Raw genomic sequence first — 21271 nt, 5'->3', positions numbered from 1 at the left:
TAACAGCATTTATTTGAAAATAGAAATCTTTTTGTAACATTATGAATGACTTTAGTCACTTTTTAACAATTTAATGCATGCTTGATGAATAAAAGTATTATTATTATTTTTTATTTTTTTTGAACGGTAGAGTAAGATTGCTGCAATTGTGCTATCAAGAGGATTTTATGCCACAAAAGGCAGCAATTTTTATTTTTTTTATTTTAAAAATGGTAATAATTTCTGTTCCTAGTAAAGCCTTAAAATCTTAAACAGCATCAGTACAACACTTGAATGAATTTCCCCTTGGTTTTAAACACTTACACTGCTTTAGCGCCCATTCTGCTGTAGTTCTCTGGGGTGTTACATGGGCCCTTTACAGATACTTAAACCATTGTTTGTCTGTGCTAAAAGTTACACAAAGTTACACTTCCTTTTTTCCTTTGGAATAACAAGAGAAAACAGGGCTCTCATTTACATGAAAAGAGCAGTGAAGTTTGGCTCTGAAGGGGGAGGGTGGGACCGACTGGGTGGATGCGGGAAAGTGACCCGTCCAATGATAAGAGCTCCTATGGAGAGTTTGGTTCATTTAACATTAAACAAAACCTCCATGTAGAAAGAGAAGCTGGATTGTTTTTTTTTTCTATATGCCAATTCAAAATGTCATAAAACAAGTCATCCTCACCTTGTCTAGATGTGGTTGGCTTGTTTTTACCAGCTGCAGCATTTCAGCTAACCTGCAGAACACAAGATTTCAAGACATTTAAATGTGAAACGAGTACATTGATTGATGTCAAATACCTTCAATAAACAACATTCTCTTACATACACAAATGCATCAGACAGATGTACAGTCTTAGCTAAAACCTTTCAAAGGGTTTGACTACACTGACGGGCCAGCCCCTAATCCTGCTGCTGGTGTGATGCGGAGGAGCCTTTGGGTTTAGTAACAGTAAGATTGAGCTTAATGCAGAAAGAAAGAAGAAGAAATCGAGCGGGAGAGCGGGCTCTGACCCCTCGGGGAGGGCAAACGTAGCTCTGTGGATTATTCGTCGGGCTGTGAGTACCACACAGCGGACCAGAGGGGGGTCATCCCAGACAAGCAGCCTGTGCTCAGGGGGGCAAATGGGCCACGGTCGGGGCTGAAAGGCAGTCTGTGTGGAAGTGCTTCTGTACCTTTACTGCAGACACCGGCTATAATCCTCTGCAGCTGGGCAGAGTCATTTACATTTAGTCTGTCTCACTGTAATTACTCTTAAACTGGGTGTTTCATTTTTTGTTTTTGTGTAAGTCATCAAAATTAGCATGAGCTAATGGAGTGTTTGATCTTCGTCGGATGCACAAAATCCTCTGGGAAAAAAATACCAGTGAACAGAATCGCCATAATGCTTTCAGTAAGAATTAAGTACTGTAATTGTTATTCTTCAAAAAACACTTACCTTGTGCCATCTTTGGTATCAAAAGAATGTAAATCTAATACTTGAGACAGATCAACCCTATGAGAAAGGAAAATACACTTAATTCGTATTTATTTATAAATATTTTGTCAGTCTTTTATATCATTAATAGATGAGAAGATAAAGAGTGCATTATCAAGCCTAAAAACTGCTGAAAAACTTTTTTTTTTCTTTGGGCATTTTTTGAAATTGATTGAACATACACTACTGTTCAAGTTTAGGGTCAGTAAGATTTTATTTTAAATTAATTTTATTCAGCAAGGATACAATAAAATGATCAGAAATGACAGTAAACAGCAAATGTTTACACTGTTACAAAAAATACTATTTTACAACATTGATAATAAGACATATTTCCTGAGCACCAAATCAGCATATTAGAATTAATTCTGAAGGACCATGTGACGCTGAAGAGTAATGGTGCTGAAAATCTTTTTACAGTAGTGTACATATAAGATTACAGGTCTTAAAATCTAACTGATTTAAATGTTTTGACAGACATTTGTTGCATGCATGCAGAAAGTTTGAAACAGCTTAAAAACACAGTACAATACATACACCATTTTTATCATGGATCCGAATAAAGTGCGTGTTTTGTGTTGGTGGTTTCTGCATAACGCCTCACCTGGATTTTTGTGTCTCCAAAATCTTTACGAGCCCATTTATTGATCTATAATGAAGAAGACAGAGCACATGTAAAAAAAAAAAACTCAGTAAACAAGTACTAGTATCATTATAACTGGACTTTTTACATTTTCTGAAGCAAATGTAAGAAGAGCAGAGGTCAACATTACAATGCCAAGATGTTATATTATGTTTGGTTGTCAAGGTATTCTGAATGGTTTTTACTTATTTTCATATTCTGGTACATAGATATGAACAGGGTTCCCTCCTAAAAAGCAAGTTTCTGATTTTTTTTTTCCCCATTTGATTGTTCACCATGCAAAAATCATAAGAAAATTGCTTAAAAAGTAATAGTACATTGCAACATTTAATACTTTGAGTAAGAGGGTTCAAATCTTTAAGCAAAAGTGACATGCCTAAGCAAGCACCACTTGTAATTAATAAAAATGTTTTGGTGTCTTCACCACAAAAACATTCATGACATATTAAAGACAGACACCAGAATCAACTGAATAACATACACTGGCGGTCAAAAGTTTGGACAAATTAAGAATTTTAAAATGTTTTTCTGAAGAAGTCTCTTATGCTCACCAAAAATGTATTTATTTGATCAAACAATATTTTTTTAAGTATTATTAAAATGTAATTTATCTATTTTCTGTTTTAATATATTTAATATACAGTATATATAATTTTATAAAATATAAAGTATTCCTCTGATGTCAAAGCTGAATTTTCAGCTTCATTACGGCAGTCTTCAATATCACATGATCCTTCAGAAATCATTCTAATATGCTGATTTGATGCTCATTTTTATCAACACTGAAAACAGTTGTGCTGCTTAATATTTTTGTGGAAACCGTGATACACTACCATTTACAAGTTTGGGGTAAGTAAAACATTTTTACAATTTTTTTTCAACAAAGATGCATTAAATTGATTCAAGTGACAGAAAATACATTTATTTAAAGGGATAGTTCACTTTGAAATTAAATTTTGGTATGTTTTAGCTTACCTCAAGGGCATCCAAGATGTAGGTGTCTTTTTTTCCGCAGTAGTTCCAATTTTGATATTTTTAGGTCAAACCGTTCTTGTCTGACAGTCATATCATGCAGGTCTGTGGTCACCCCCTCAAAGAGCATGCACAGAGTCCAAATTAAAACAATTCCCCATCGTAAGTACACATTGATGGCCTAAGACACGAAACGAGCGGTTTGTGTGAGAAAACGAACAGTATTTATATCGTTTTTACCTCTTATACACAGCCACGTCCAAGTGATCTGAGGGCGCGGGCGCATCCTGCTGTGTGACGTGTACGCAGACTGATGCATAGATATATATACACACATATATATAGATGTCGCATTAAAGACATTCGTTCCAATGAACTGCCGTAGCCAAGGCGACATCTAGTGTATCTATGCACCAGTCTGCGCACACGTCACACACCAGGATGCGCTCGCGCCCTCAGATCACTTGAACATGGCTGTGTTACAAGAGGTAAAAAACAATATAAATACTGTTCGTTTTCTCACACAAACCGCTCGTGTCTTAGGCCATCAATGTGTACTTACGATGGGGAATTGTTTAATTTGGACGATGGGGAATTGTTTTAATTTGGACTCTGTGCATGCTCTTTGAGACAGTGACCATAGACCTGCATGATATGACTGTCAGACAAGAACGGTTTGACGTAAAAATATCAAAATTGAAACTACAGTGGAAAAAAAGACACCTACATCTTGGATGCCCTTGAGGTAAGCTAAAACATACCAAAAATTAATTTCAAAGTGAACTATCCCTTTAAAGATAGTTTTATTTCAAATAATTGCTGTTTAAAAAAAACTTATTACATAAAATGTAATAATGTGATTATATGTGACACTGAAGTCTGGAGTAATGATGCTAAAAATTCAGCTTTAGGAATAAATGGCATTTTACAACATATACAAAATGTAATATTTCAAAATAATTCTGTTTTTACTGCATTTTTGATCAAATAGTTGCAGCCTTTGTGAGCACTAGAGATTTCTTTTGAAAAACATAAAAAAAACTTTAATTATTCCAAACTTTTGACCAGTAGTGTAGAACTAGTACTATACCTTTGACTAAAACTTAATCTTTAAAAACACTGCGCCAAAGACATGTAGCATTTAAAATGATTGATTTTGGTTTTGTCATTTTTTATTAAAAAAAAATTTAATATCGGCCATTTATCGGTAAAAATCATTATCAGCCAGAATTTTATAATCAGTACATCCCTAATAAGAACCTATAGGAATATAAAGGTTGACAGTTCTCACCTCACTGTATCTCTGAGCTGCAGCAGCTCAGTCGCATTCACTAGATCGGTCTTATTGATGATGGTCAGATCAGCAAGAGCTATCTGCCTAAAAAAAGAAAGCAGAATTCAGCACCATTCACAATCACCTGATAAATGCTGCCCATCTTTCCTAAATGTGCATGCGACAAAGGCAGACGACACCTCAGAGGGTCGCATATGGATTATTCGTCATAAAAAGCAAATTGCTTCTATGTGCATCTACAGTTGCTGTACGCAAGTATGTGTGATTACAGTCGTATAACACATCAATAGAACAATACAGTACGAGAACACCTCGTCCCATTCTTTCTCTTTTGTCACTCTCTTTATTGCTCGTGTTCAATGTCCCACTCTCCCTTTGTATCTAAATGTGTGTGTGTAAGTGTGCAAACAGTCTTTGTTGTGTTTCATCCATCCCCCTGCCTGTTGCTGAGTCGTGTGTGGGTGGCATGGTTCGTGCCATACTCAAAAGGCGCCACCATTTTGCGTGGTAGGAAAACATAAACAGAGAGCAGAAGCGTTTTTTATGGCCTCTGACACTTGTGAGCATTCCGACATGCCTCCGAACCCCAACAAAAACACCCCGACCGCAGCAGGTGAGGTGGAGGGAGCTGGGCTGGAATCGGATATGTTTTTGCACAAACATTAGCACCAGCTGTAATGTTTAATAGAGATAACAGTCACAAATAGTATTTTGAAAGACCACACAAGAGGTGCTCATAAAAATCTGGGTGTGATGGGGGGAAAAATGGCCTCTGGATTCTTATAGAACTGTATGATGCATAATGAGTTATTTATTGTAATGATGAAGACTTTAAACTTTTTCCGTCGAACATCATATTTATACTGTATATCTTCCTGAGACCCAGAAACAAAGTTTTTGTGACTTTAGATTTTTTAATGTCATTACATTGTTTGGATAATAAGAAATCTTTTTGAAAATAAATCAATTAATATTTTATGTTAGTATGTCCTCACCAGGACTCAGTTATTAAGAAAATGAAGACACTTTAGGCAAAAACAATATTGTTTTTCCATTAGCCAATCAATTTTTAAGGCTATTTTTTAACCAAAATTTGTATGAAGACAATTATCAACTATGTTATGAAAGATATAACAGAATGATTTGTTAGTTTATACAATATAAGTGTAAACGTGGACAAATACACTATACAATGTATATGTACGTCTAATTTGCATATTAATGTGCTCTTGTGGCAACATGCAATGAAAAAAGAAGTGTAATAATGGGCGTAATACATTTTTCATAAGAATATCTCATATTTCATAGGAATGTTGATATATATTTTCTTTCCCTATTCATTTGTTGTGTCTCCCCAGAATGCCTGATAAACATGATCTAAGTCCTCTACAGTGTATGAAATCAATGCCCTGTTTCGTAACAGAAAGCCATATTTTAATTTGAAACCCCATGATGTTTTCCCAAGATGTTCATTTATAACAAACAATCTGAAAATTAGCCAGATTTAAATGATAATTACAAAATGATATCATATTTGCACAAGAGTGCTAGATTCAGACATTCAGTCAATGTCAGTCATTTTTAAAGACCAAGGAGGAGGAGTGGTCATGGTCAGACCTCCAAACATTTGGTATCTCCGCAAAGCCCTGAATGTGCTCTTTAAACCTGTGACATGTATGGTCTCAGAGAAATTCACTAAAATATTACGTCCAAAAGTCTCTGGCTGGGTCTCAGGAGGATATTAATGAATCAAATATGGTTTTACCTGGCAGCTTCATTGATAAGACCCTCTGGCTTTTCTTCTGTTAGATGCTAGAAGACAAATAGAAAATGACAGAATGATTACATAACACATACAAAACAACTGTTACAACAACAAACCTTCATAAATCATAGTTTTTTGTCGTATAAATTCATTTTTTATTTTGATTTTATTTCAGTGATGCACAATTATTTCAGTGATTAGCACCTTATTGGTTCTCAGCTGAATATCATTTTTTCAATTATTTAATAACATTCTAAAATGTGATGTTTATCAAATTTTACAATGAATATCCCTTTTTCATAGTGCACATTATAATGTTGTGATGTCTAAATAAATTCACTTGTAAATTTTAAAATAGTATGCAATTATAATATCACAAATGTATCTTCAAATAAAGCTTGATGAATTCTTATGGACTGATTAAGACCTCTTTAACCAAGGTAAAATTGCATTGAGTGGCTTATTGCTTTTAGAAGGTAAATTATATGCCAATGTGCAATAAACAGTTAATCTTCTAGATAATATTAATCAAAACAAATAATTCTTAATAGTTAAAAAAATTTCAGTAGTGTAATCTGTTTATAGTTGTCGAGCAACACAAGTTGATGCATATAATATTCAAGTGATGATATGCAGTCACAGGTGTGTGTAATATTGGCTTTTTTTTAATAGCAGCTTGAATGCAACTCGTGCAATCAGAACTCAGAGATGGAATTATATCATTTATAATATCTAATAGAATGATAAGAACATTTAATGTCTCATAAGGTCCTGTAGGCTCAACACTTCTGTTCTGTACAGCTTCCTATCTGACAATATGTCTTTAACATCCGAGCAGATGAGCAAACTGACAAGTTTGCGATTACAAGATGCAAACTCACTAAAAGAAATCCAATTTCCAGGATATTATAACTTCTGAACAGTTTGCTTATTGAAAACAATCCTATTTATGTCATTCTGCGTGCTGCCAGTCGTCTCTGCTGACTGGAAGGAGGGATGTCTCAATGTCTGTGTTCAATATGTAATAACATTGAGCTCTGGGAGCGAGACAAGCCTCATCATCTGTCTGCACGATTTTCAAACCGACTGGCAGAGATCAATGAAAACAAGGGCACTTGATTGGGCATGTCTCTGCAAGTCAAACCCTGAGAGAAGACACCTCACCTGAGCCCCCCAAACCCTAAAGTATCTCTTATATGGATGAATATATCAAGTGACAATGAAAGAGCAGGACAAAGGGTGACAGGCCCATTAGAGTGATTTGCCCTGATATCCATTATTTCCTCGGTTTCTATCAAGCCCTCCCGTCTTCACCTCAACAGGCGCTCACAGAACCCCAGAGGGCCGCAGTGTCGAGAGGTGCCACCTCTGCAATAAAAAGACTGACTTGCCAAGACTGACACCACTAAATGACAGCCTATTACCCAGGTGTCAGTACCACTGTCCTGCTCCCGGCCTGAAGTGTGAAGAGGAACGGCAAGGGGGGAGATTTTGTCAGTGGGATACGATACTTAAAGATTAAATTTAAAATAAATGTTTTTTTTCTGGAAACATAATGCCTTCCAGTAACAAACTATTTGAAGCAAAGAGAAAAACTCTGTATAAATGTATTACACAATGCTTACAAGGCCAGCTTTGATATATATGTATATACACACTATGTGTGTGTGTGTGTGTGTGTGTGTGTGTGTGTGTGTGTGTGTGTGTGTGTGTGTGTGTGTGTGTGTGTGCACAAAAAAACGATAAACAAATGCAAAGTTGAGCTCATAAAAAGCAACTAATTAAAAAAATAAAAAAGTATCAAACTTTTTAATATTTAATATATCAAACCTTTTAAAGTGACTTCTTAACTGGATCATTTAATGTCTCTTGTATCTTTTTTATTTTTTTTTTAAACTTTATCCTTTATTTTTTCAAACATTGTAGTGCCGATTCTTAAAATGTGTACTTTTGTGTTTATTACATTTACATTAAATATAATTAAAATATAAAATAAAATTAAAAGGTTTTTATCTTTCTTAAAATGTATCCATTTTTTATTTACCAATTTTTTTGTTTACACTGATTTTACTTGATGCATTTTTATTTATTTATTTAAGTTTTAGTGTTTTCTAATTTATTTAGGCAAAATAGGATAGAATTGTTATATCAGAAATGTATCGGTTATCGCCCATAACCAAACAAAACGAACAAATAATATAAATTTTTGCTAGAACTGTAATAATGGTACATCCCTATATATACATAATACATAAAACATAAAAGGCTTGTTATGTCTTCGATTAAAACAAAGATTGATGACTGATTAAGACCTCTTTAACCAAGGTAAAATTGTATTGAATGGCTTATTGCTTTTTTTTAGAATGTAAAATATATGTTATGCCAATTTGCCAAAGTGCAATAAATAGTTAACTTTATAGATAATATTAATCAGAACAAATAATTCTAAAAGGGTTATTTCACCCAAAAACTGTCATTAATTACTCTCCATCATGTCGTTCCAAACCCATAAGACTTTCATTCCTCTTCTGAACACAAATGAAGATATTTTGGATGAAATCTGAGAGCTTTCTGTCCCTCCATTGACAGCTACACATCTACCACTTTGACGTTTCAAAGTTCATAAAGAGATCGTAAAACTAATCCATATGAATTGAATGGTTTAAATGGTCTAAATTTTCTGAAGAGACTCAATCGCTTTATATGATGAACAAATCAAATTTAGGCTTTAGGCTCAAATGTATTCACATATAAACATTGATCAGCGAACATAAAAAACGCTCAAACAAATCTGCTTGATATATGAGAACAAACCTCATTGGTTCCTGCTGAAGCTCAATAGTGCTGCATAACATGAGAATGAACCTGATTGGTTCTTGCAGAAGCTAAAACATGCTGCGTAACACGAGAATGAACCTCATTGGTTCTTGCAGAAGCTAAAACATGCTGCGTAACACGAGAATGAACCTCATTGGTTCTCGCATTTCAAGCAAGCCTGATTGAACTTCCGTTTACCACAAATGATGTTTGCATTGATGAATGTTTATATGTGAATAAAACCCTAAATTCAATCTGTTCATCATCTAAAGCGATCGTGTCTCTTCAGAAAATATAGACTAAACCTCATATGGATTCGTTTTATGATCTCTTTATGAACTTTTTGAAGCATCAAAGTGGAAGTTGCGTAGACTGTCAATAGAGGGACACAAATTGCTCAGATTTCATTAAAGCTGCAGTCCGTAACTTTTGGCGCTCTAGCAGTTAATAAACATAACTTCATGCGTCTTACAGAAGAACATTGTAGCCGGAGCTACATCTCTCTGTTTCTGTCTATGTCGAGTCACGCAGGTACTGGGCTACTCCGCAGTGGTATGACCCGAACCAGTCTAAAATAGTCCGAATATAAACACTTATTATAGGTGTACTGCAGTAATCCAGGATAAGACAAAAACATGGTTAGGAAAATTGATTCATGATGTACTTGCTTATTATATAATTTTTGTAAATACTGAACACAAATAAAGTTACGGACCTTTAAAACAGCTTTAAAAATATCTTAATTTGTGTTCCGAAGATAAACGAAAGTCTTACGGGCTTGGAATGACATGAGGGTGAGTAAATGATGATAGGATTTTTGGGTGAACAAACACTTTAATAGGTAAAATAGTTCACTAGTGTTGGCTGTTTATGGTTGCCAACAACACAAGTTGCATAGAATTCAAGTGTGCATCAATTCAATCTGTGTATTGCTAAGAATAATACAAGCGTGTGTGGATCAGCAACTTACCTGCATTGCATATTTAGCATCTATAACCGTTACAATGCCTATGTGGGAGATGAGGAAACTGCATTATATTGACAGGCACATCATTAATGACTTCATCTGAGGCAACATTTATTAGTTAGTTAGTTATTTACCATCCAGGTAGACATCACTCCCTAATTCTGCATCAACCCAGAACATGGAAGCAACTGCTCCTGGTTTGGAAAACATAAATAAATAAATTAACATTTATATAAATCACATTAATAAACATTTTTAATATATAATAAAAAAAAATAGTTATAATTATTTTACAATTCCCTGTAAATATACAGTGGGAAATCACATAATTCTACTTAACTTTTTTAAATAAAATTATGCAAAATATAGTTTCATGACACTCACCTTTGAAAGGTGTGGCAAAAAATGAATTGGGTTATATACTATGCTTTATTTTAGCATAGGTTTTGCAGTGTTCATCAAGTTATTGAACACATTTTGCCTTAAAACTCACAACTCATAGGGGTTTAGGGTGTAGGTATGTGCTTTAAAATGCATAACTAAATTTTATGGATGGCTTCAAAAATTTTAACTACAAGGTAAATTTTGTTTGTTTCCATGTTTTCCAACTTTTCCTGTAAAAGTTATTTCACAGTTTCATGTTACAATTTGAGGCCATCTTGTTCACATAATGGAGTTTTGTCAAACTGTCAAGGTAGAATAAGAAAGCTCTATAAATATTTGATAGAAGTATAATGAAGGCAATGTTCTTGAAAGACACCAGGAACATCAACCATTCAGCCCACAAGCATCTTCTGACGAAGGGGAGGGGCTTATCCCCCTGAGGCCCCCAGGAGTGACAGGCCTGTCTCAGCCAATGACAGTGCAGAGCAGTGAAGAGGGGCTTGTGTCTGAGCTCTGAGGGTCCTGCACGCCACTGGCCCTTGACATCTATCACTCATGTACACAGTCTGGCTACAGAGATGCTGACCCTTCCTGCCTTTCCATTGATCTCAGTTTCACTCTTAATTACGTTATAGTGCTTTTTGCTATGTATGAGAAAAATCCCTATACACAAAGATGTCTAAATTGTCTTGCAAAGTAAAAGTTACATTTAAAAGCTAAATGCTAGTGAGGACTTAAGGCCCGTTCACACCAAGGACGATAACTATAAAGATAACGATAAAGATATAATTCTAAAAATCGTTCTCCATATTAAAGAATAACAGAGTTCACACCACAACTATAACGATAAAGATATGAGGAACGATATCGTTGGGATCACTTTCAGAACGATTTTTTTTTCAGCTGTCAAACGATAAAACACTGGCAGTCAATCAGAATCCATTCTAATTTAAAGGTCTCGCGCATTTAAAATGGGGCGCGCGCGCGCGTGCTTAGAATAAAAAGACCGTTATCGTTCGTTGGTGTGGACGCATATATAGTTATCTTTGTCGTTATCTTTATAGTTATCGTGCTTGGTGTGAACGGGCCTTAAGACCAGGTAGATTGCGTCTATTGAGGAATTAACAATTAACAATTAAATTAATTCTAAGCTGTAAAATATTGCATAATCTAAACATCTGTGTAAACAAACAGGGATGTAACATATATAAATCTCCCATACAAAAGATAACAGATAACAACATTTGAGCAAGCTGGCCAATGGATGCATTAGTTATCATAACAAGGAGATTTGTTATGTTACAAATCAGTGTCTGCTGGTACACATAAAATACCTGGATCTGCCAAACCGGTGGTCTCTAGAAGGATGTAGTCAAACTTTCCTTTCTTCTCCATTAGATTTTCAATAGCTTTTAAACCATTGTCTCTGTAAAAGAAAGGGTTGATAATGTATTATCTGACATAATTTAATGCAATTGTACACTATGGTTCAAAAGTTTGTAAATAGTAAATTAAAATTTGTTTTTAAAATTAAAAACTGTTTTCTATTTTAATATACTGTAAAATATTTCAGTGTCACATGACCCCAAACTTCTGAACATTAGTGTATGTGTTCATTATTATCCATTACACAACTGTAGTTATATAATGTTTTCAACCAGTTTTATGTTTGAATTCTGGGTATGATTTTTATGTTGCAGGTCAAATTGACCCAAATTGGATTAAATACAATTCCTGGAGAAAAAAAAATCACATTATGAAAAAGTAAAAAAATTAGGTAAAAAGAGTAAACATTTAATATTAATACTTCTCACACACTACAACAAAAAATAAGCAACAAATTATTTTAAAATTGTAAAAAGCTACAGGTCATATTTTTTAACCATTTGTTTAAAAAATATGAATATTAGAAACAGTATTGAAATTTTATTATTTAAATTTTTATTTGAAATGTTTTTGTTTTATTTTTGTGTGCTTTCCTGAAGCTCAAACAGTAGAGAACGGCGCTAGCAACGCCAAAATCATGCGTTTGATTCCCAGCGATATTAACATTCTTCGATATTAACTGATAAAAATGTACGCCGTCAACGCAGTGTACATTTCTTTGGATAATGTAATTTTAAATAACCTAAGAGGGTAGTTCAGAAACCCTTTTTTTTTTATATATATATTTGGTCTGTGACCTGCGAACATCAAAATCGTCAAAAATGTTGTACCCTCATTTCACAACACCCAAAGTGTCAAAACTTTGCAGGCATGTTCATGACCCTAAATGAGAAATTGTCACAAAATAAAAAAAATCCTAGGTTAACCTAGCCTAGAAATCTAGACGCACCCTAGCGGCAGCAAAATGTATTTCGCAGCCAGGTGGGTCTAGCAACTCTCAATAAACCTTCTCGCTGCAAAAACCCAGATTGGGTCAGGCCAATCACGTTGTGTATAGAGTAGGCGGGGGCGGGCTTAACATATGACGACAGAGTTGCGACGGTTACCTGGCTGCTGCTACTTGAAAACAAAGAATGGCAGCTGCTGATGGAGAACAACGGTCTTTCGAATCGGCTTTGGCCGCGACTCTGGAGGACTTGGAGTTAAGTTTTTCTTTGAGAAAAGAGCAAAGAACGGCACTTAAGTCATTCTTAAAAAAAGGAAGATGTGTTCGTCGTTTTGCCGGCCAGATATGGCAAAAGTTGAATCTATCAACTAGCTCCGCTGTTGGGAAAATGCTCTGGTTGGTTGAAGCGCTGTCCTATTGCGTGCAGAGGGAATTTGAAAGACAGCCGTTTATCCCGCCCCTCGGATTGAGCCGTGACTATGGTGAGTTTCCAGACCTAACATCTTGATGTAGGTCTGGCTTGCCAGGCTAAGGTTAACCAGTATTTCTTTTTAAACTCAATTTTGAACGAATCAAACAAACAAACTGAAGAGTTTCAAAAGTACAACAGTTCTTTAGTCACTGGAATGTAATAGGCAAGCAGAAATAGTGGGTTTCCAGTTAATCCATCTTAAAATCCAACAATAGTTGTGTGGCCCAGATGGAACAATATTTATTCTTCACACAACTACAGGACACACACACACACACACACACACACACACACACACACACACACACACACACACACACACACACACACACACACACACACACACACACACACACACACACACACACACACACACACAACATTCACCCATATACTTTATAGACAATTCGTCCCAGTATTTGAAAGGGCGTACTTTACAGAGCAGCACAGGCAGCCGTTCCTCAGCTCCAACCACTCCTCATAGAGCTCTCCTGCTTGACTCACAGCTAGAGACTTCTCCAGAGCACTGCCTGCAGGACAACACAGCACAGAGTCAAGCTTATGTGCAAAGCAGACCCACATTACAATAATCTGTGCACTTTTGATGCATGTTCATGAATATTACCATCATGAAATTATGGTAAAATATGTATTGTATGTGTATGTAATATTATATGTAATGTAATAGTATTTTTTTCCTACTATGGAAGTCAATTGCTACTGTCAAATGTTTGGTTACCAACATTCTTTAAATGATCTTCTTTCGTTCTCAACAGAAGAGAGAAACCCATAAAGGTTTGGAACAACATGAGGGTGAGTAAATGATGACAAAATGATCATTTTTGGGTTAAGGTCCTACTATACTGCGCTGTTTGAGGAAATAGGGAATGAATTTGTTGCCCTCTTCTGGTCATGACAGTGAAAAATCCAGAGGGACTGGATTTAAAAAAATCTAGGCATAAGAACAACGCTGGAGGTCTTTTGATCGCTTATTTCTTTGCTCATTTTATAACTTACCTTCACCAAATTCATTAAGTATGACAGCTATTCGTTTATTATGTTGTTCTGTTAATATGTAGTTCAAAAGTGTCGTCTTTCCAGCACCTGTATATGGAAAAGAGAGAAATAAAGTTAAACCACTTGGAGTAAAATTGTAGTTTCTTCTGCAAACTAGGATATAATAACCTGTATTTGCATATTATTGTGCATTTTTACTTTAATACTATAGATGAATCATATTTTTAAGTAAAGAAATTAAATAAAAAAGGTTTGGTATGCTTTATCAATGCACTTTGGACTGCTTAAAAGCTGACCCAAGTATCCAGTGATGATGGTAACAGGTATCTGAGCTGTGGGTCCAGTGGGCTTCTCCTTGATGGGAACTAACTCCGGACATTCATCCTCTTCTTCCATTACTGAGATCTTTTAAAATAATGAAAATCTAGAAACACAAATTGGAGTTCAGATTAAATGAGGGTTGTATATTATATAAATGCATATGACACGACATTCATTCTTCAGTGATAAGATTACTCAGGGTAGGACGAATATAAATCGGACATATTTTATATTTCACCATGTTTGACAGATCAGAACGTTGATTTTAGAGACACATGTGCTGTCATTTTCGCTGTCAATACAGAGCGGTTTGGCACTACTCTGCAAGCGCCATGTAACGTTATTCATTTCGAAGCTTAAACACACAAATTAAAGACAACTTACAATTTACGAAATACGAGCTCTTAGTGAAGTATTCCTTTAAACCGTGACTTGCGGAGTGATATCTGTCGTCCAGTTTGTAATAAAACCCGCAATATTTCGCTAAGGGGTATATGCTGGTGTGTCTGTAATCACGGTCCGACCTGCGCATTGACTTGCAGTGAGAGTTCCTGTTTAAAAACGCATTGCATTTTTATTTTTTATTTTTTAGCATTGTTCAGCATTAGGTTTAGCATAACAAGTGACTAAATAGAAGGGTCGCAAAAACAAACAAACGAACAAATAAATAAATAAATCAAAATTGTCTTTGAGAAATCAACTTGAGGTCTTTTAACTTCATATACAAACAATTCAATAAAATAAACCATAAAGTTAATTATGGTGAAAATTAACAACAAATGTGTGCATTGGTTTATAATGCCTAAAGATCAGACCAGCTGATAGCAAACTAGCCATGATGCACCTAACTCTTCACTCAAAATAGTTACAGCATTTTCCTTGAATTTTATGAAAATAAGTTGATCATGCTATATCAAATCTGGCTTTTAAACCCAAATTTTAGTAACAGGGTTGCAAAAATTGTCTATTTTTGCTTGGCAGTTAAAGGATTGGTTCACTTCAGAATTAAAAATTCCTGATATGCAAATGTATGCAAAACAAACAGCTGTGGAATGCTACACTACCAGAGATCGTCGGCTTTGATTCATACGTCAGATTTTTTTCAGAAAGCACACTGTGTTTCCATTGTTAATTTCTACTGAAAGCTGACTGTGGGGACATGACTCCACTGACAGGCGACGCAACACGGGCCATGTCGTTGGTTAAAATTGCAAATTTCTCTGGATTTAAACAATGTGGAAAACATTTGGTGGAATAATGTAAGTACACAAGTCAACAAAATATAGGCCTATAACATCGTTTTAGTGTTTTGTGTGTGTGTGTGTGTGTGTGTGCGTGTGTGTGTGTGTGCGTGTGTGTGTGTGTGTGTGTGGATATTTTAATGCAGTGTTTCCCAGTTGTGCCGCGGCACACTGGAGTGCCGTCTGAAGAAAGCAGGGGTGTTGTGTAAAAACTCCATCAAACATTTGAAAATTGTTTCTACCGAAAGCTGATTCCCAGCAAACACAGAACGTTCCCCTAACGTTCCCGTTTGGTTCCCATTTGGTTATTTTTTTGGGAACCAAACAAGAACGTTCTGGGAACGTTCCCTGTAGGTTATTTTTAGGATCTTTGTTTATAACATTAAGGGAACGTTCCCAGAACGTTCCCTGTAGGTTATTTTTAGGTTTAAATTTATAACCTAAAGAGAACGTTCTGGGAACATTCCCTTTAGGTTATTTTTTGGATATATTTTTATAACTTTAAGGGAACGTTCCCAGAACGTTCCCTGTAGGTTAGTTTTAGGTTTAAATTTATAACCTAAAGAGAACGTTCTGGGAACATTCCCTGTAGGTTATTTTTAGGATCTATTTTTATAACTTTAAGGGAACGTTCCCAGAACGTTCCCTGTAGGTTATTTTTAGGTTTAAATTTATAACCTAAAGAGAACGTTCTGGGAACGTTCCCTGCAGGTTGTTATTTAATAACCTAAAGAGAACCTTCCCAGAACGTTCCCTGCAGGTTATTTTTAGGTTTAATTTTTAGAACCTAAAGAGAACCTTCCCAGAACGTTTCCTTGCAGGTTTTAGGTTTTATTTGTATAACCTAAAGAGAACGTTCTGGGAACGTTCTCTGCAGGTTATTATTTTAATATCACTTAGCCTACTATTAACAGGCAGATTACCAACTGACAACGTCGTCAGTACGGTCCCCTAAGGTTATAAGATAACCAACAACGTTCAGATCTATTCGCAATAACTTTTTATTAATGATATTTTAAATTATGTTATATTTTAATTCTATATGTTTATTTAAATGCTGCATGACTTTGAAGTGTTTTAATGCGCATGCGCGTGATCAAACACTGGAGCACGTGCGCTGCTCGAGAGCAGATGGAAACGTCATCGACAACTGACAAACAACAAAACTCCCGTCTCTCGCTGTTGGTTTCACTGCTTTCAGGTAAGTTTAGACAACAAAATCTCACAAATAATACACACAAACGCCCCTGACACATTTCTTACGTGTAATTGACACGCTTCTGTTAAATATTTATTTTAAAGAAATGGTTTTATGTCTTTGAAAAAGTCCGTTAGCATCTACGCTAGCTAACCGGTTTCAAAAGACAACGTTAGGCCTAAGTTACGTTAAGTTGAGGTCTTATTTATGAAAGTTTGGGTTTTTAAACACATATTTAGTGTAGATAACAGTTTTTGATAGTTTTGCTGGTAATTTGTCAATGGGAAGTAAGCTAATTTATTTAGGCTAACCAAAAAGAATGCACTGTATTGTTAACTTAATCAGTGACGTTACTTACCAATATTGCTAAAATGTGATTTCAGAATAGCGAGAGAAAAAATAAAACTCTACAACAAGGGGTGAGTTATTGTTTAATCATGATGATAATTCCATATGCATTTATTTCACAATATATTATCTTAAGATTTGTATATATTTATCTTTTCTGCATTTCACCTCTGTTCTAGCTTGGTTCCTTGTAATAAACCTATCACATGTAATATTTTTGGCTCTGTGACAAACAGCATGTTATGTTCCTAGATCATCATGCTGTGATGGCCTGCTGCACTCCCTGTCCAAGAAAATCTCTATGAACCATATGACTAGTAAGCAAAACCACCTCAAACATGCAGTGCACTGCTGTCCAAAGGTTTGGGGTCTGTAAGATTTATGCTTTTGAAATAAGTCTCACATTTTAAAATCATTAACCCCAAGTTTTTTCAGTGAGATTGTCCTTGAGAAGCCTGTAAGCTAAATAATCAGCTAAATAATAGGCGACTAATACAATATTATAATGGTCATAGTTATAATAATTCATTTAACTATTATGATAACATGATATCCTGATGATTACTATATTTTATTTTATTTCTTTAGGTCTGTTTTGAATTATGTTGGCCAATGAGACTGACAACATACTGTCCAACTCAAAGGTATTTATGTATTTTTTTATTTTTTTTTATTGATCAATACTGAAATTCTTTGTACTTTTAAATGCGGTTCAGGGGGTCGACAACTTTAGGCAGTTATTTTTCACAGATTTATTTATTTAATGTTTATTTGACAGGGACAAATGCATAGAACATTGCTTTATAAAAAATACAAAGTAGATGCCATGCATACAGGTTTATAGCCATGACTAATTTGCAACCCCTAGATATCTTGGGCAGCTGTGGCTCATACTCTTAGCCTTTAAAAATGTTTGAATTGATATCCCCAATGCAATATCAGGGGGTAAATATATCATTAGAGTTCTTAAAGTTATGGCTTTGCTCTTGTTACCAGATGAGATAAAATCCCTATTGTTTGGCCCTGTATTCTTCAGGACAAGACCTTGATGCCATCCACAGTCAGTAGATGAAGAAGGTGAGTTTAGCCGAATTCAGTTCTCTTTCACTTTTTTTTTTTAGCTTAAACAGACACGTGCACGCAAAATGAAGTCAAAATGGCGAGTTTCCTCTTGTCTTGTGTTTTAAACAGAAAGAAAACGGATGCGTGTCATTTATATTAGTTCTGCGCATTCGTCTTAAAGGGACAGCAGCCTAACGTACCCGCAGCTGCTTGTGTCGCCAATGGTGATCAAACATCAAAAGAGAGAATGACTTGTAGCTTTAGCAAAGATACATTAATTTTATAGTTATTTTATTTTTACACTGAAGACTTATTTTACATTTTGATAAATCAATTTCTGTACCTGATAAGTTAGATTTAACTGAAAAACATAATGCACTGCTTATTTCAACTGTGTTTTTCTTCTATTGTATTTATCTATGCTTGTTATCTATTGTAATTTTCTATGCAGGTTCACTCTACAAAATCCCCCCAATAGAGGTTATGCGGAGCGCCCAGCGGTTGAACCGGAAAGAGGTCTAAGCATTTCCGCTTTTCACTTCCGTACACATCTGCAGCGGTAGGTGATCTCTGAGTTTACTGTTAATTTTTGCTTATTACACTAAAATTCTTACTTCTGTTTTAATTAAAATGTCACGAAGGCTAAAATATCAGAAAAGGGAACATCCGAACAGCAGTTTTTGTTGTGTGCCGGTCTGCTCTATGTCGGGGAAAATGAGTAGTACAAATAGGTTCTGTACTCATAAAGTGACGTCAACATCAGCAGTAGCATTCGCCGTCAGGCAAGTGTTATTTAAATAAACTCCTGATGTACTTACAAACTTTCCAATGCCTCGTTTAATGAGTACAGAACCTATTTGTACTACTGTAGTAGTTTGGTACCATTCTGGGCATTATTAGTGGGGTAATTTACCAGATACAAACCTGGAGCCGTTAGCGCATGCACTAAACCATACGGCTGATATCTCTAAATAAACTCTAAATTTTTCAATATTGTGCAGCACTAATATTGAGCATATCTTAAAGTGAACCTGGAATGATAATTTGTGATACCAGATGAGATGTATGTATGATAGATTTTGAACTGTACTATTTTTTTATTTCAGGTTTTCTGGGATCCCAGCGGAAGGCATCAAGGCATCAGATGTTGGCCTGGACAGATGCACCTGTAAACTACACCGACCTTTGCTTTTGCATGGATGGCTGATTATTACCATGTTCTGTGAGGGTTTCATTATAGCAAAACTGAGCACCTGTGACAGTGGAATTTGTAGGTGTAAAGTCACAGAGATTAAAAAAAAAAAATTGATAGCAGTTTCAAACTTTTTTTCACTTTCTTTCTCATAAACAACACAGCAGTTACAGGTTTTCAAATTCTTCATTGGAGGTGAGACTTATACATAAAAGGTAGAGCGAATTCGCAGGTCAGAGTTCACTAGACTTAAATATTATTTTCTCTGTTTTTTATTTGACTTCAGAGAGAGAGGCTTAATATGGGTATCCTTACCCCTATATAAAACATTCCTTTTTTGATTTGTAGTCTGAAATAATAAATAGTGCAATATAAATAAATGCAATGTAGTGTTTTGAAATATATAAATTTTTCTATACACATTGATGCTGAAATATCTGAATAAATACATGATACCAGCAGCGCTCGTGCTCATATCTCCTACAGCTTGTGATCCCAATTGTGATCCACAATCCCACCTCACTCTTTTCATTTGCTCCAGATGAATATTAATGCCATTACAGGGCTTGAATTTTGGCATGGGATTGTGTGTCCATGTAACGCGTTGTCTTTTAATTTTCTTGTTAAATTTGCAGATGGTGTTGGGAGTTTAAATGTTTTGAGCGGAGTGAAGATTGGCACATTCATGTATATTGTATATAAATGAATACTTTTTCAACTTTATAGCCAAAGTTATAGGCTACAGTTTGCAAAAAGATCGTTTTAATTAAAATGTTTGTGCAGTTTTATTTGAAATATTTTCATGTTTGAAATATTAAATGTAAATTACTGTTCCTGAATACATTTTGCTAACGCTGTTTTTAATGACTTATTTTAGGTTGATAATTAAACAATGAATAAACAAAAACATGGATTGTGTGCTGATTTATTTATTTAATACAAACTGATTGATTTACTTATTAGTGATAGTTTCTGTAAATTCAATTTATTGTAATAATATATTCATAGGATTCTTAAGTGTTTGAACAATAAACAATGTAGAATATGTTGTTTGTAGACCTACAATTTGTGTACAGGCATATCAGGATGTGTAGACGTTAGGAGAACGTTCCGGGAACGTTCTGGGAACCTTTCGGCAACGTTCCGGGAACGTTCCCCTAACCTTCCGGGAACGTTACGAGAACCTTGCGGGAACCTTTCGGGAACGTTCTGGGAACCTTTCGGGAACGTTCCGGGAACGTTCCCCTAACCTATAGGGAACGTTCTATTAACGTAAAGAAAACTTTCCTGGCTAACCAATAGGGAACGTTCTTGGGAACGTTCTGGGAACGTTCTGGGAACCAAAAACTAACGTTCCCAGAACGTTCCCAGAACGTTAAATTGTTAGCTGGGTCCGTGCCGCCAGGACAAGGGGCCAAAGTTTATTCCGACTATCAATGTCCGCTTTGGAGAGAGATTCCTTGATACAGAGAGCGTGCTCTCTCAGGTAGAGAGAATTCTTAGCTTCCACCCATAAGATGTCGCGGTACCTCCGTGTGGCAAATCGAATGATGATGTGTCGCGGCGAGCCATCCGGCCGTTGTTTGCCTACACGATGGACCACATCCACAGCGTCCTCCAGCTTATCTTTAATTCGCGGGACCACCCTGGCAAGATGATTGATGGCGATCGTTCGGACATTTTCTTCCTCACGTTCTTTCACTCCAAGCAATTTCAAACACCATCTGCGGCTGTACCTTTCTAGCTCATCCACTCTAGACATGAGAGACACATTCTCCTGTTGCATATG

At 35.6% G+C, this 21271-nt stretch overlaps 1 protein-coding gene and 1 long non-coding RNA gene across 3 annotated transcripts; one reads left to right on the top strand and one right to left on the bottom strand.

Moving 5' to 3' along the window:
- Positions 1-1263: 1263 nt before the first annotated feature.
- On the bottom strand, positions 1264-14971 carry LOC308704186 (zinc-regulated GTPase metalloprotein activator 1-like). The gene is made up of 11 exons (XM_081388321.1): positions 14826-14971; positions 14417-14544; positions 14121-14207; positions 13537-13633; positions 11634-11725; positions 10050-10109; positions 9919-9956; positions 6132-6178; positions 4364-4450; positions 2062-2106; positions 1264-1475 (listed from the first exon to the last, which is right to left on the bottom strand). The coding sequence occupies exons 2-11, from the start codon at positions 14514-14516 to the stop codon at positions 1415-1417; spliced, it is 714 nt and encodes a 237-aa protein (XP_081244447.1). The 5' UTR covers positions 14517-14544; positions 14826-14971; the 3' UTR covers positions 1264-1414.
- Positions 14972-17165: 2194 nt separating this feature from the next.
- Positions 17166-19943, top strand: LOC308704603. Of its 2 annotated transcripts, none has more exons than XR_014031819.1 (6): positions 17166-17299; positions 17481-17545; positions 17817-17872; positions 18265-18305; positions 18742-18849; positions 19397-19943. It is a non-coding gene; the product is annotated as an uncharacterized lncRNA (long non-coding RNA). The 2 variants fall into 2 exon arrangements; XR_014031820.1 differs by having other exon boundaries at positions 18225-18305; positions 19397-19534.
- The last annotated feature ends 1328 nt before the right edge of the window (positions 19944-21271 follow it).

This window comes from Scardinius erythrophthalmus, assembly GCF_964197995.2.
Source record: "Scardinius erythrophthalmus genome assembly, chromosome: 16".
In the NCBI taxonomy this organism is placed as follows: domain Eukaryota; kingdom Metazoa; phylum Chordata; class Actinopteri; order Cypriniformes; family Leuciscidae; genus Scardinius; species Scardinius erythrophthalmus.
Note: the sequence above shows the minus strand (reverse complement) of the source record. Positions and strands in the feature narration are given on the sequence as shown.

Bases quoted from the DNA above. Each gene is read 5' to 3' on its own strand.
- LOC308704186 (XM_081388321.1), bottom strand. From the start codon at position 14,516: ATGGAAGAAGAGGATGAATGTCCGGAGTTAGTTCCCATCAAGGAGAAG. The intron at 10,110-11,633 runs GTATTTTATGTG...TTTCCAAACCAG, and splicing joins CACCGGTTTGGCAGATCCAG to GAGCAGTTGCTTCCATGTTC. The intron at 2,107-4,363 runs GTGAGAACTGTC...TCTTCATTATAG, and splicing joins CAGCTCAGAGATACAGTGAG to ATCAATAAATGGGCTCGTAA.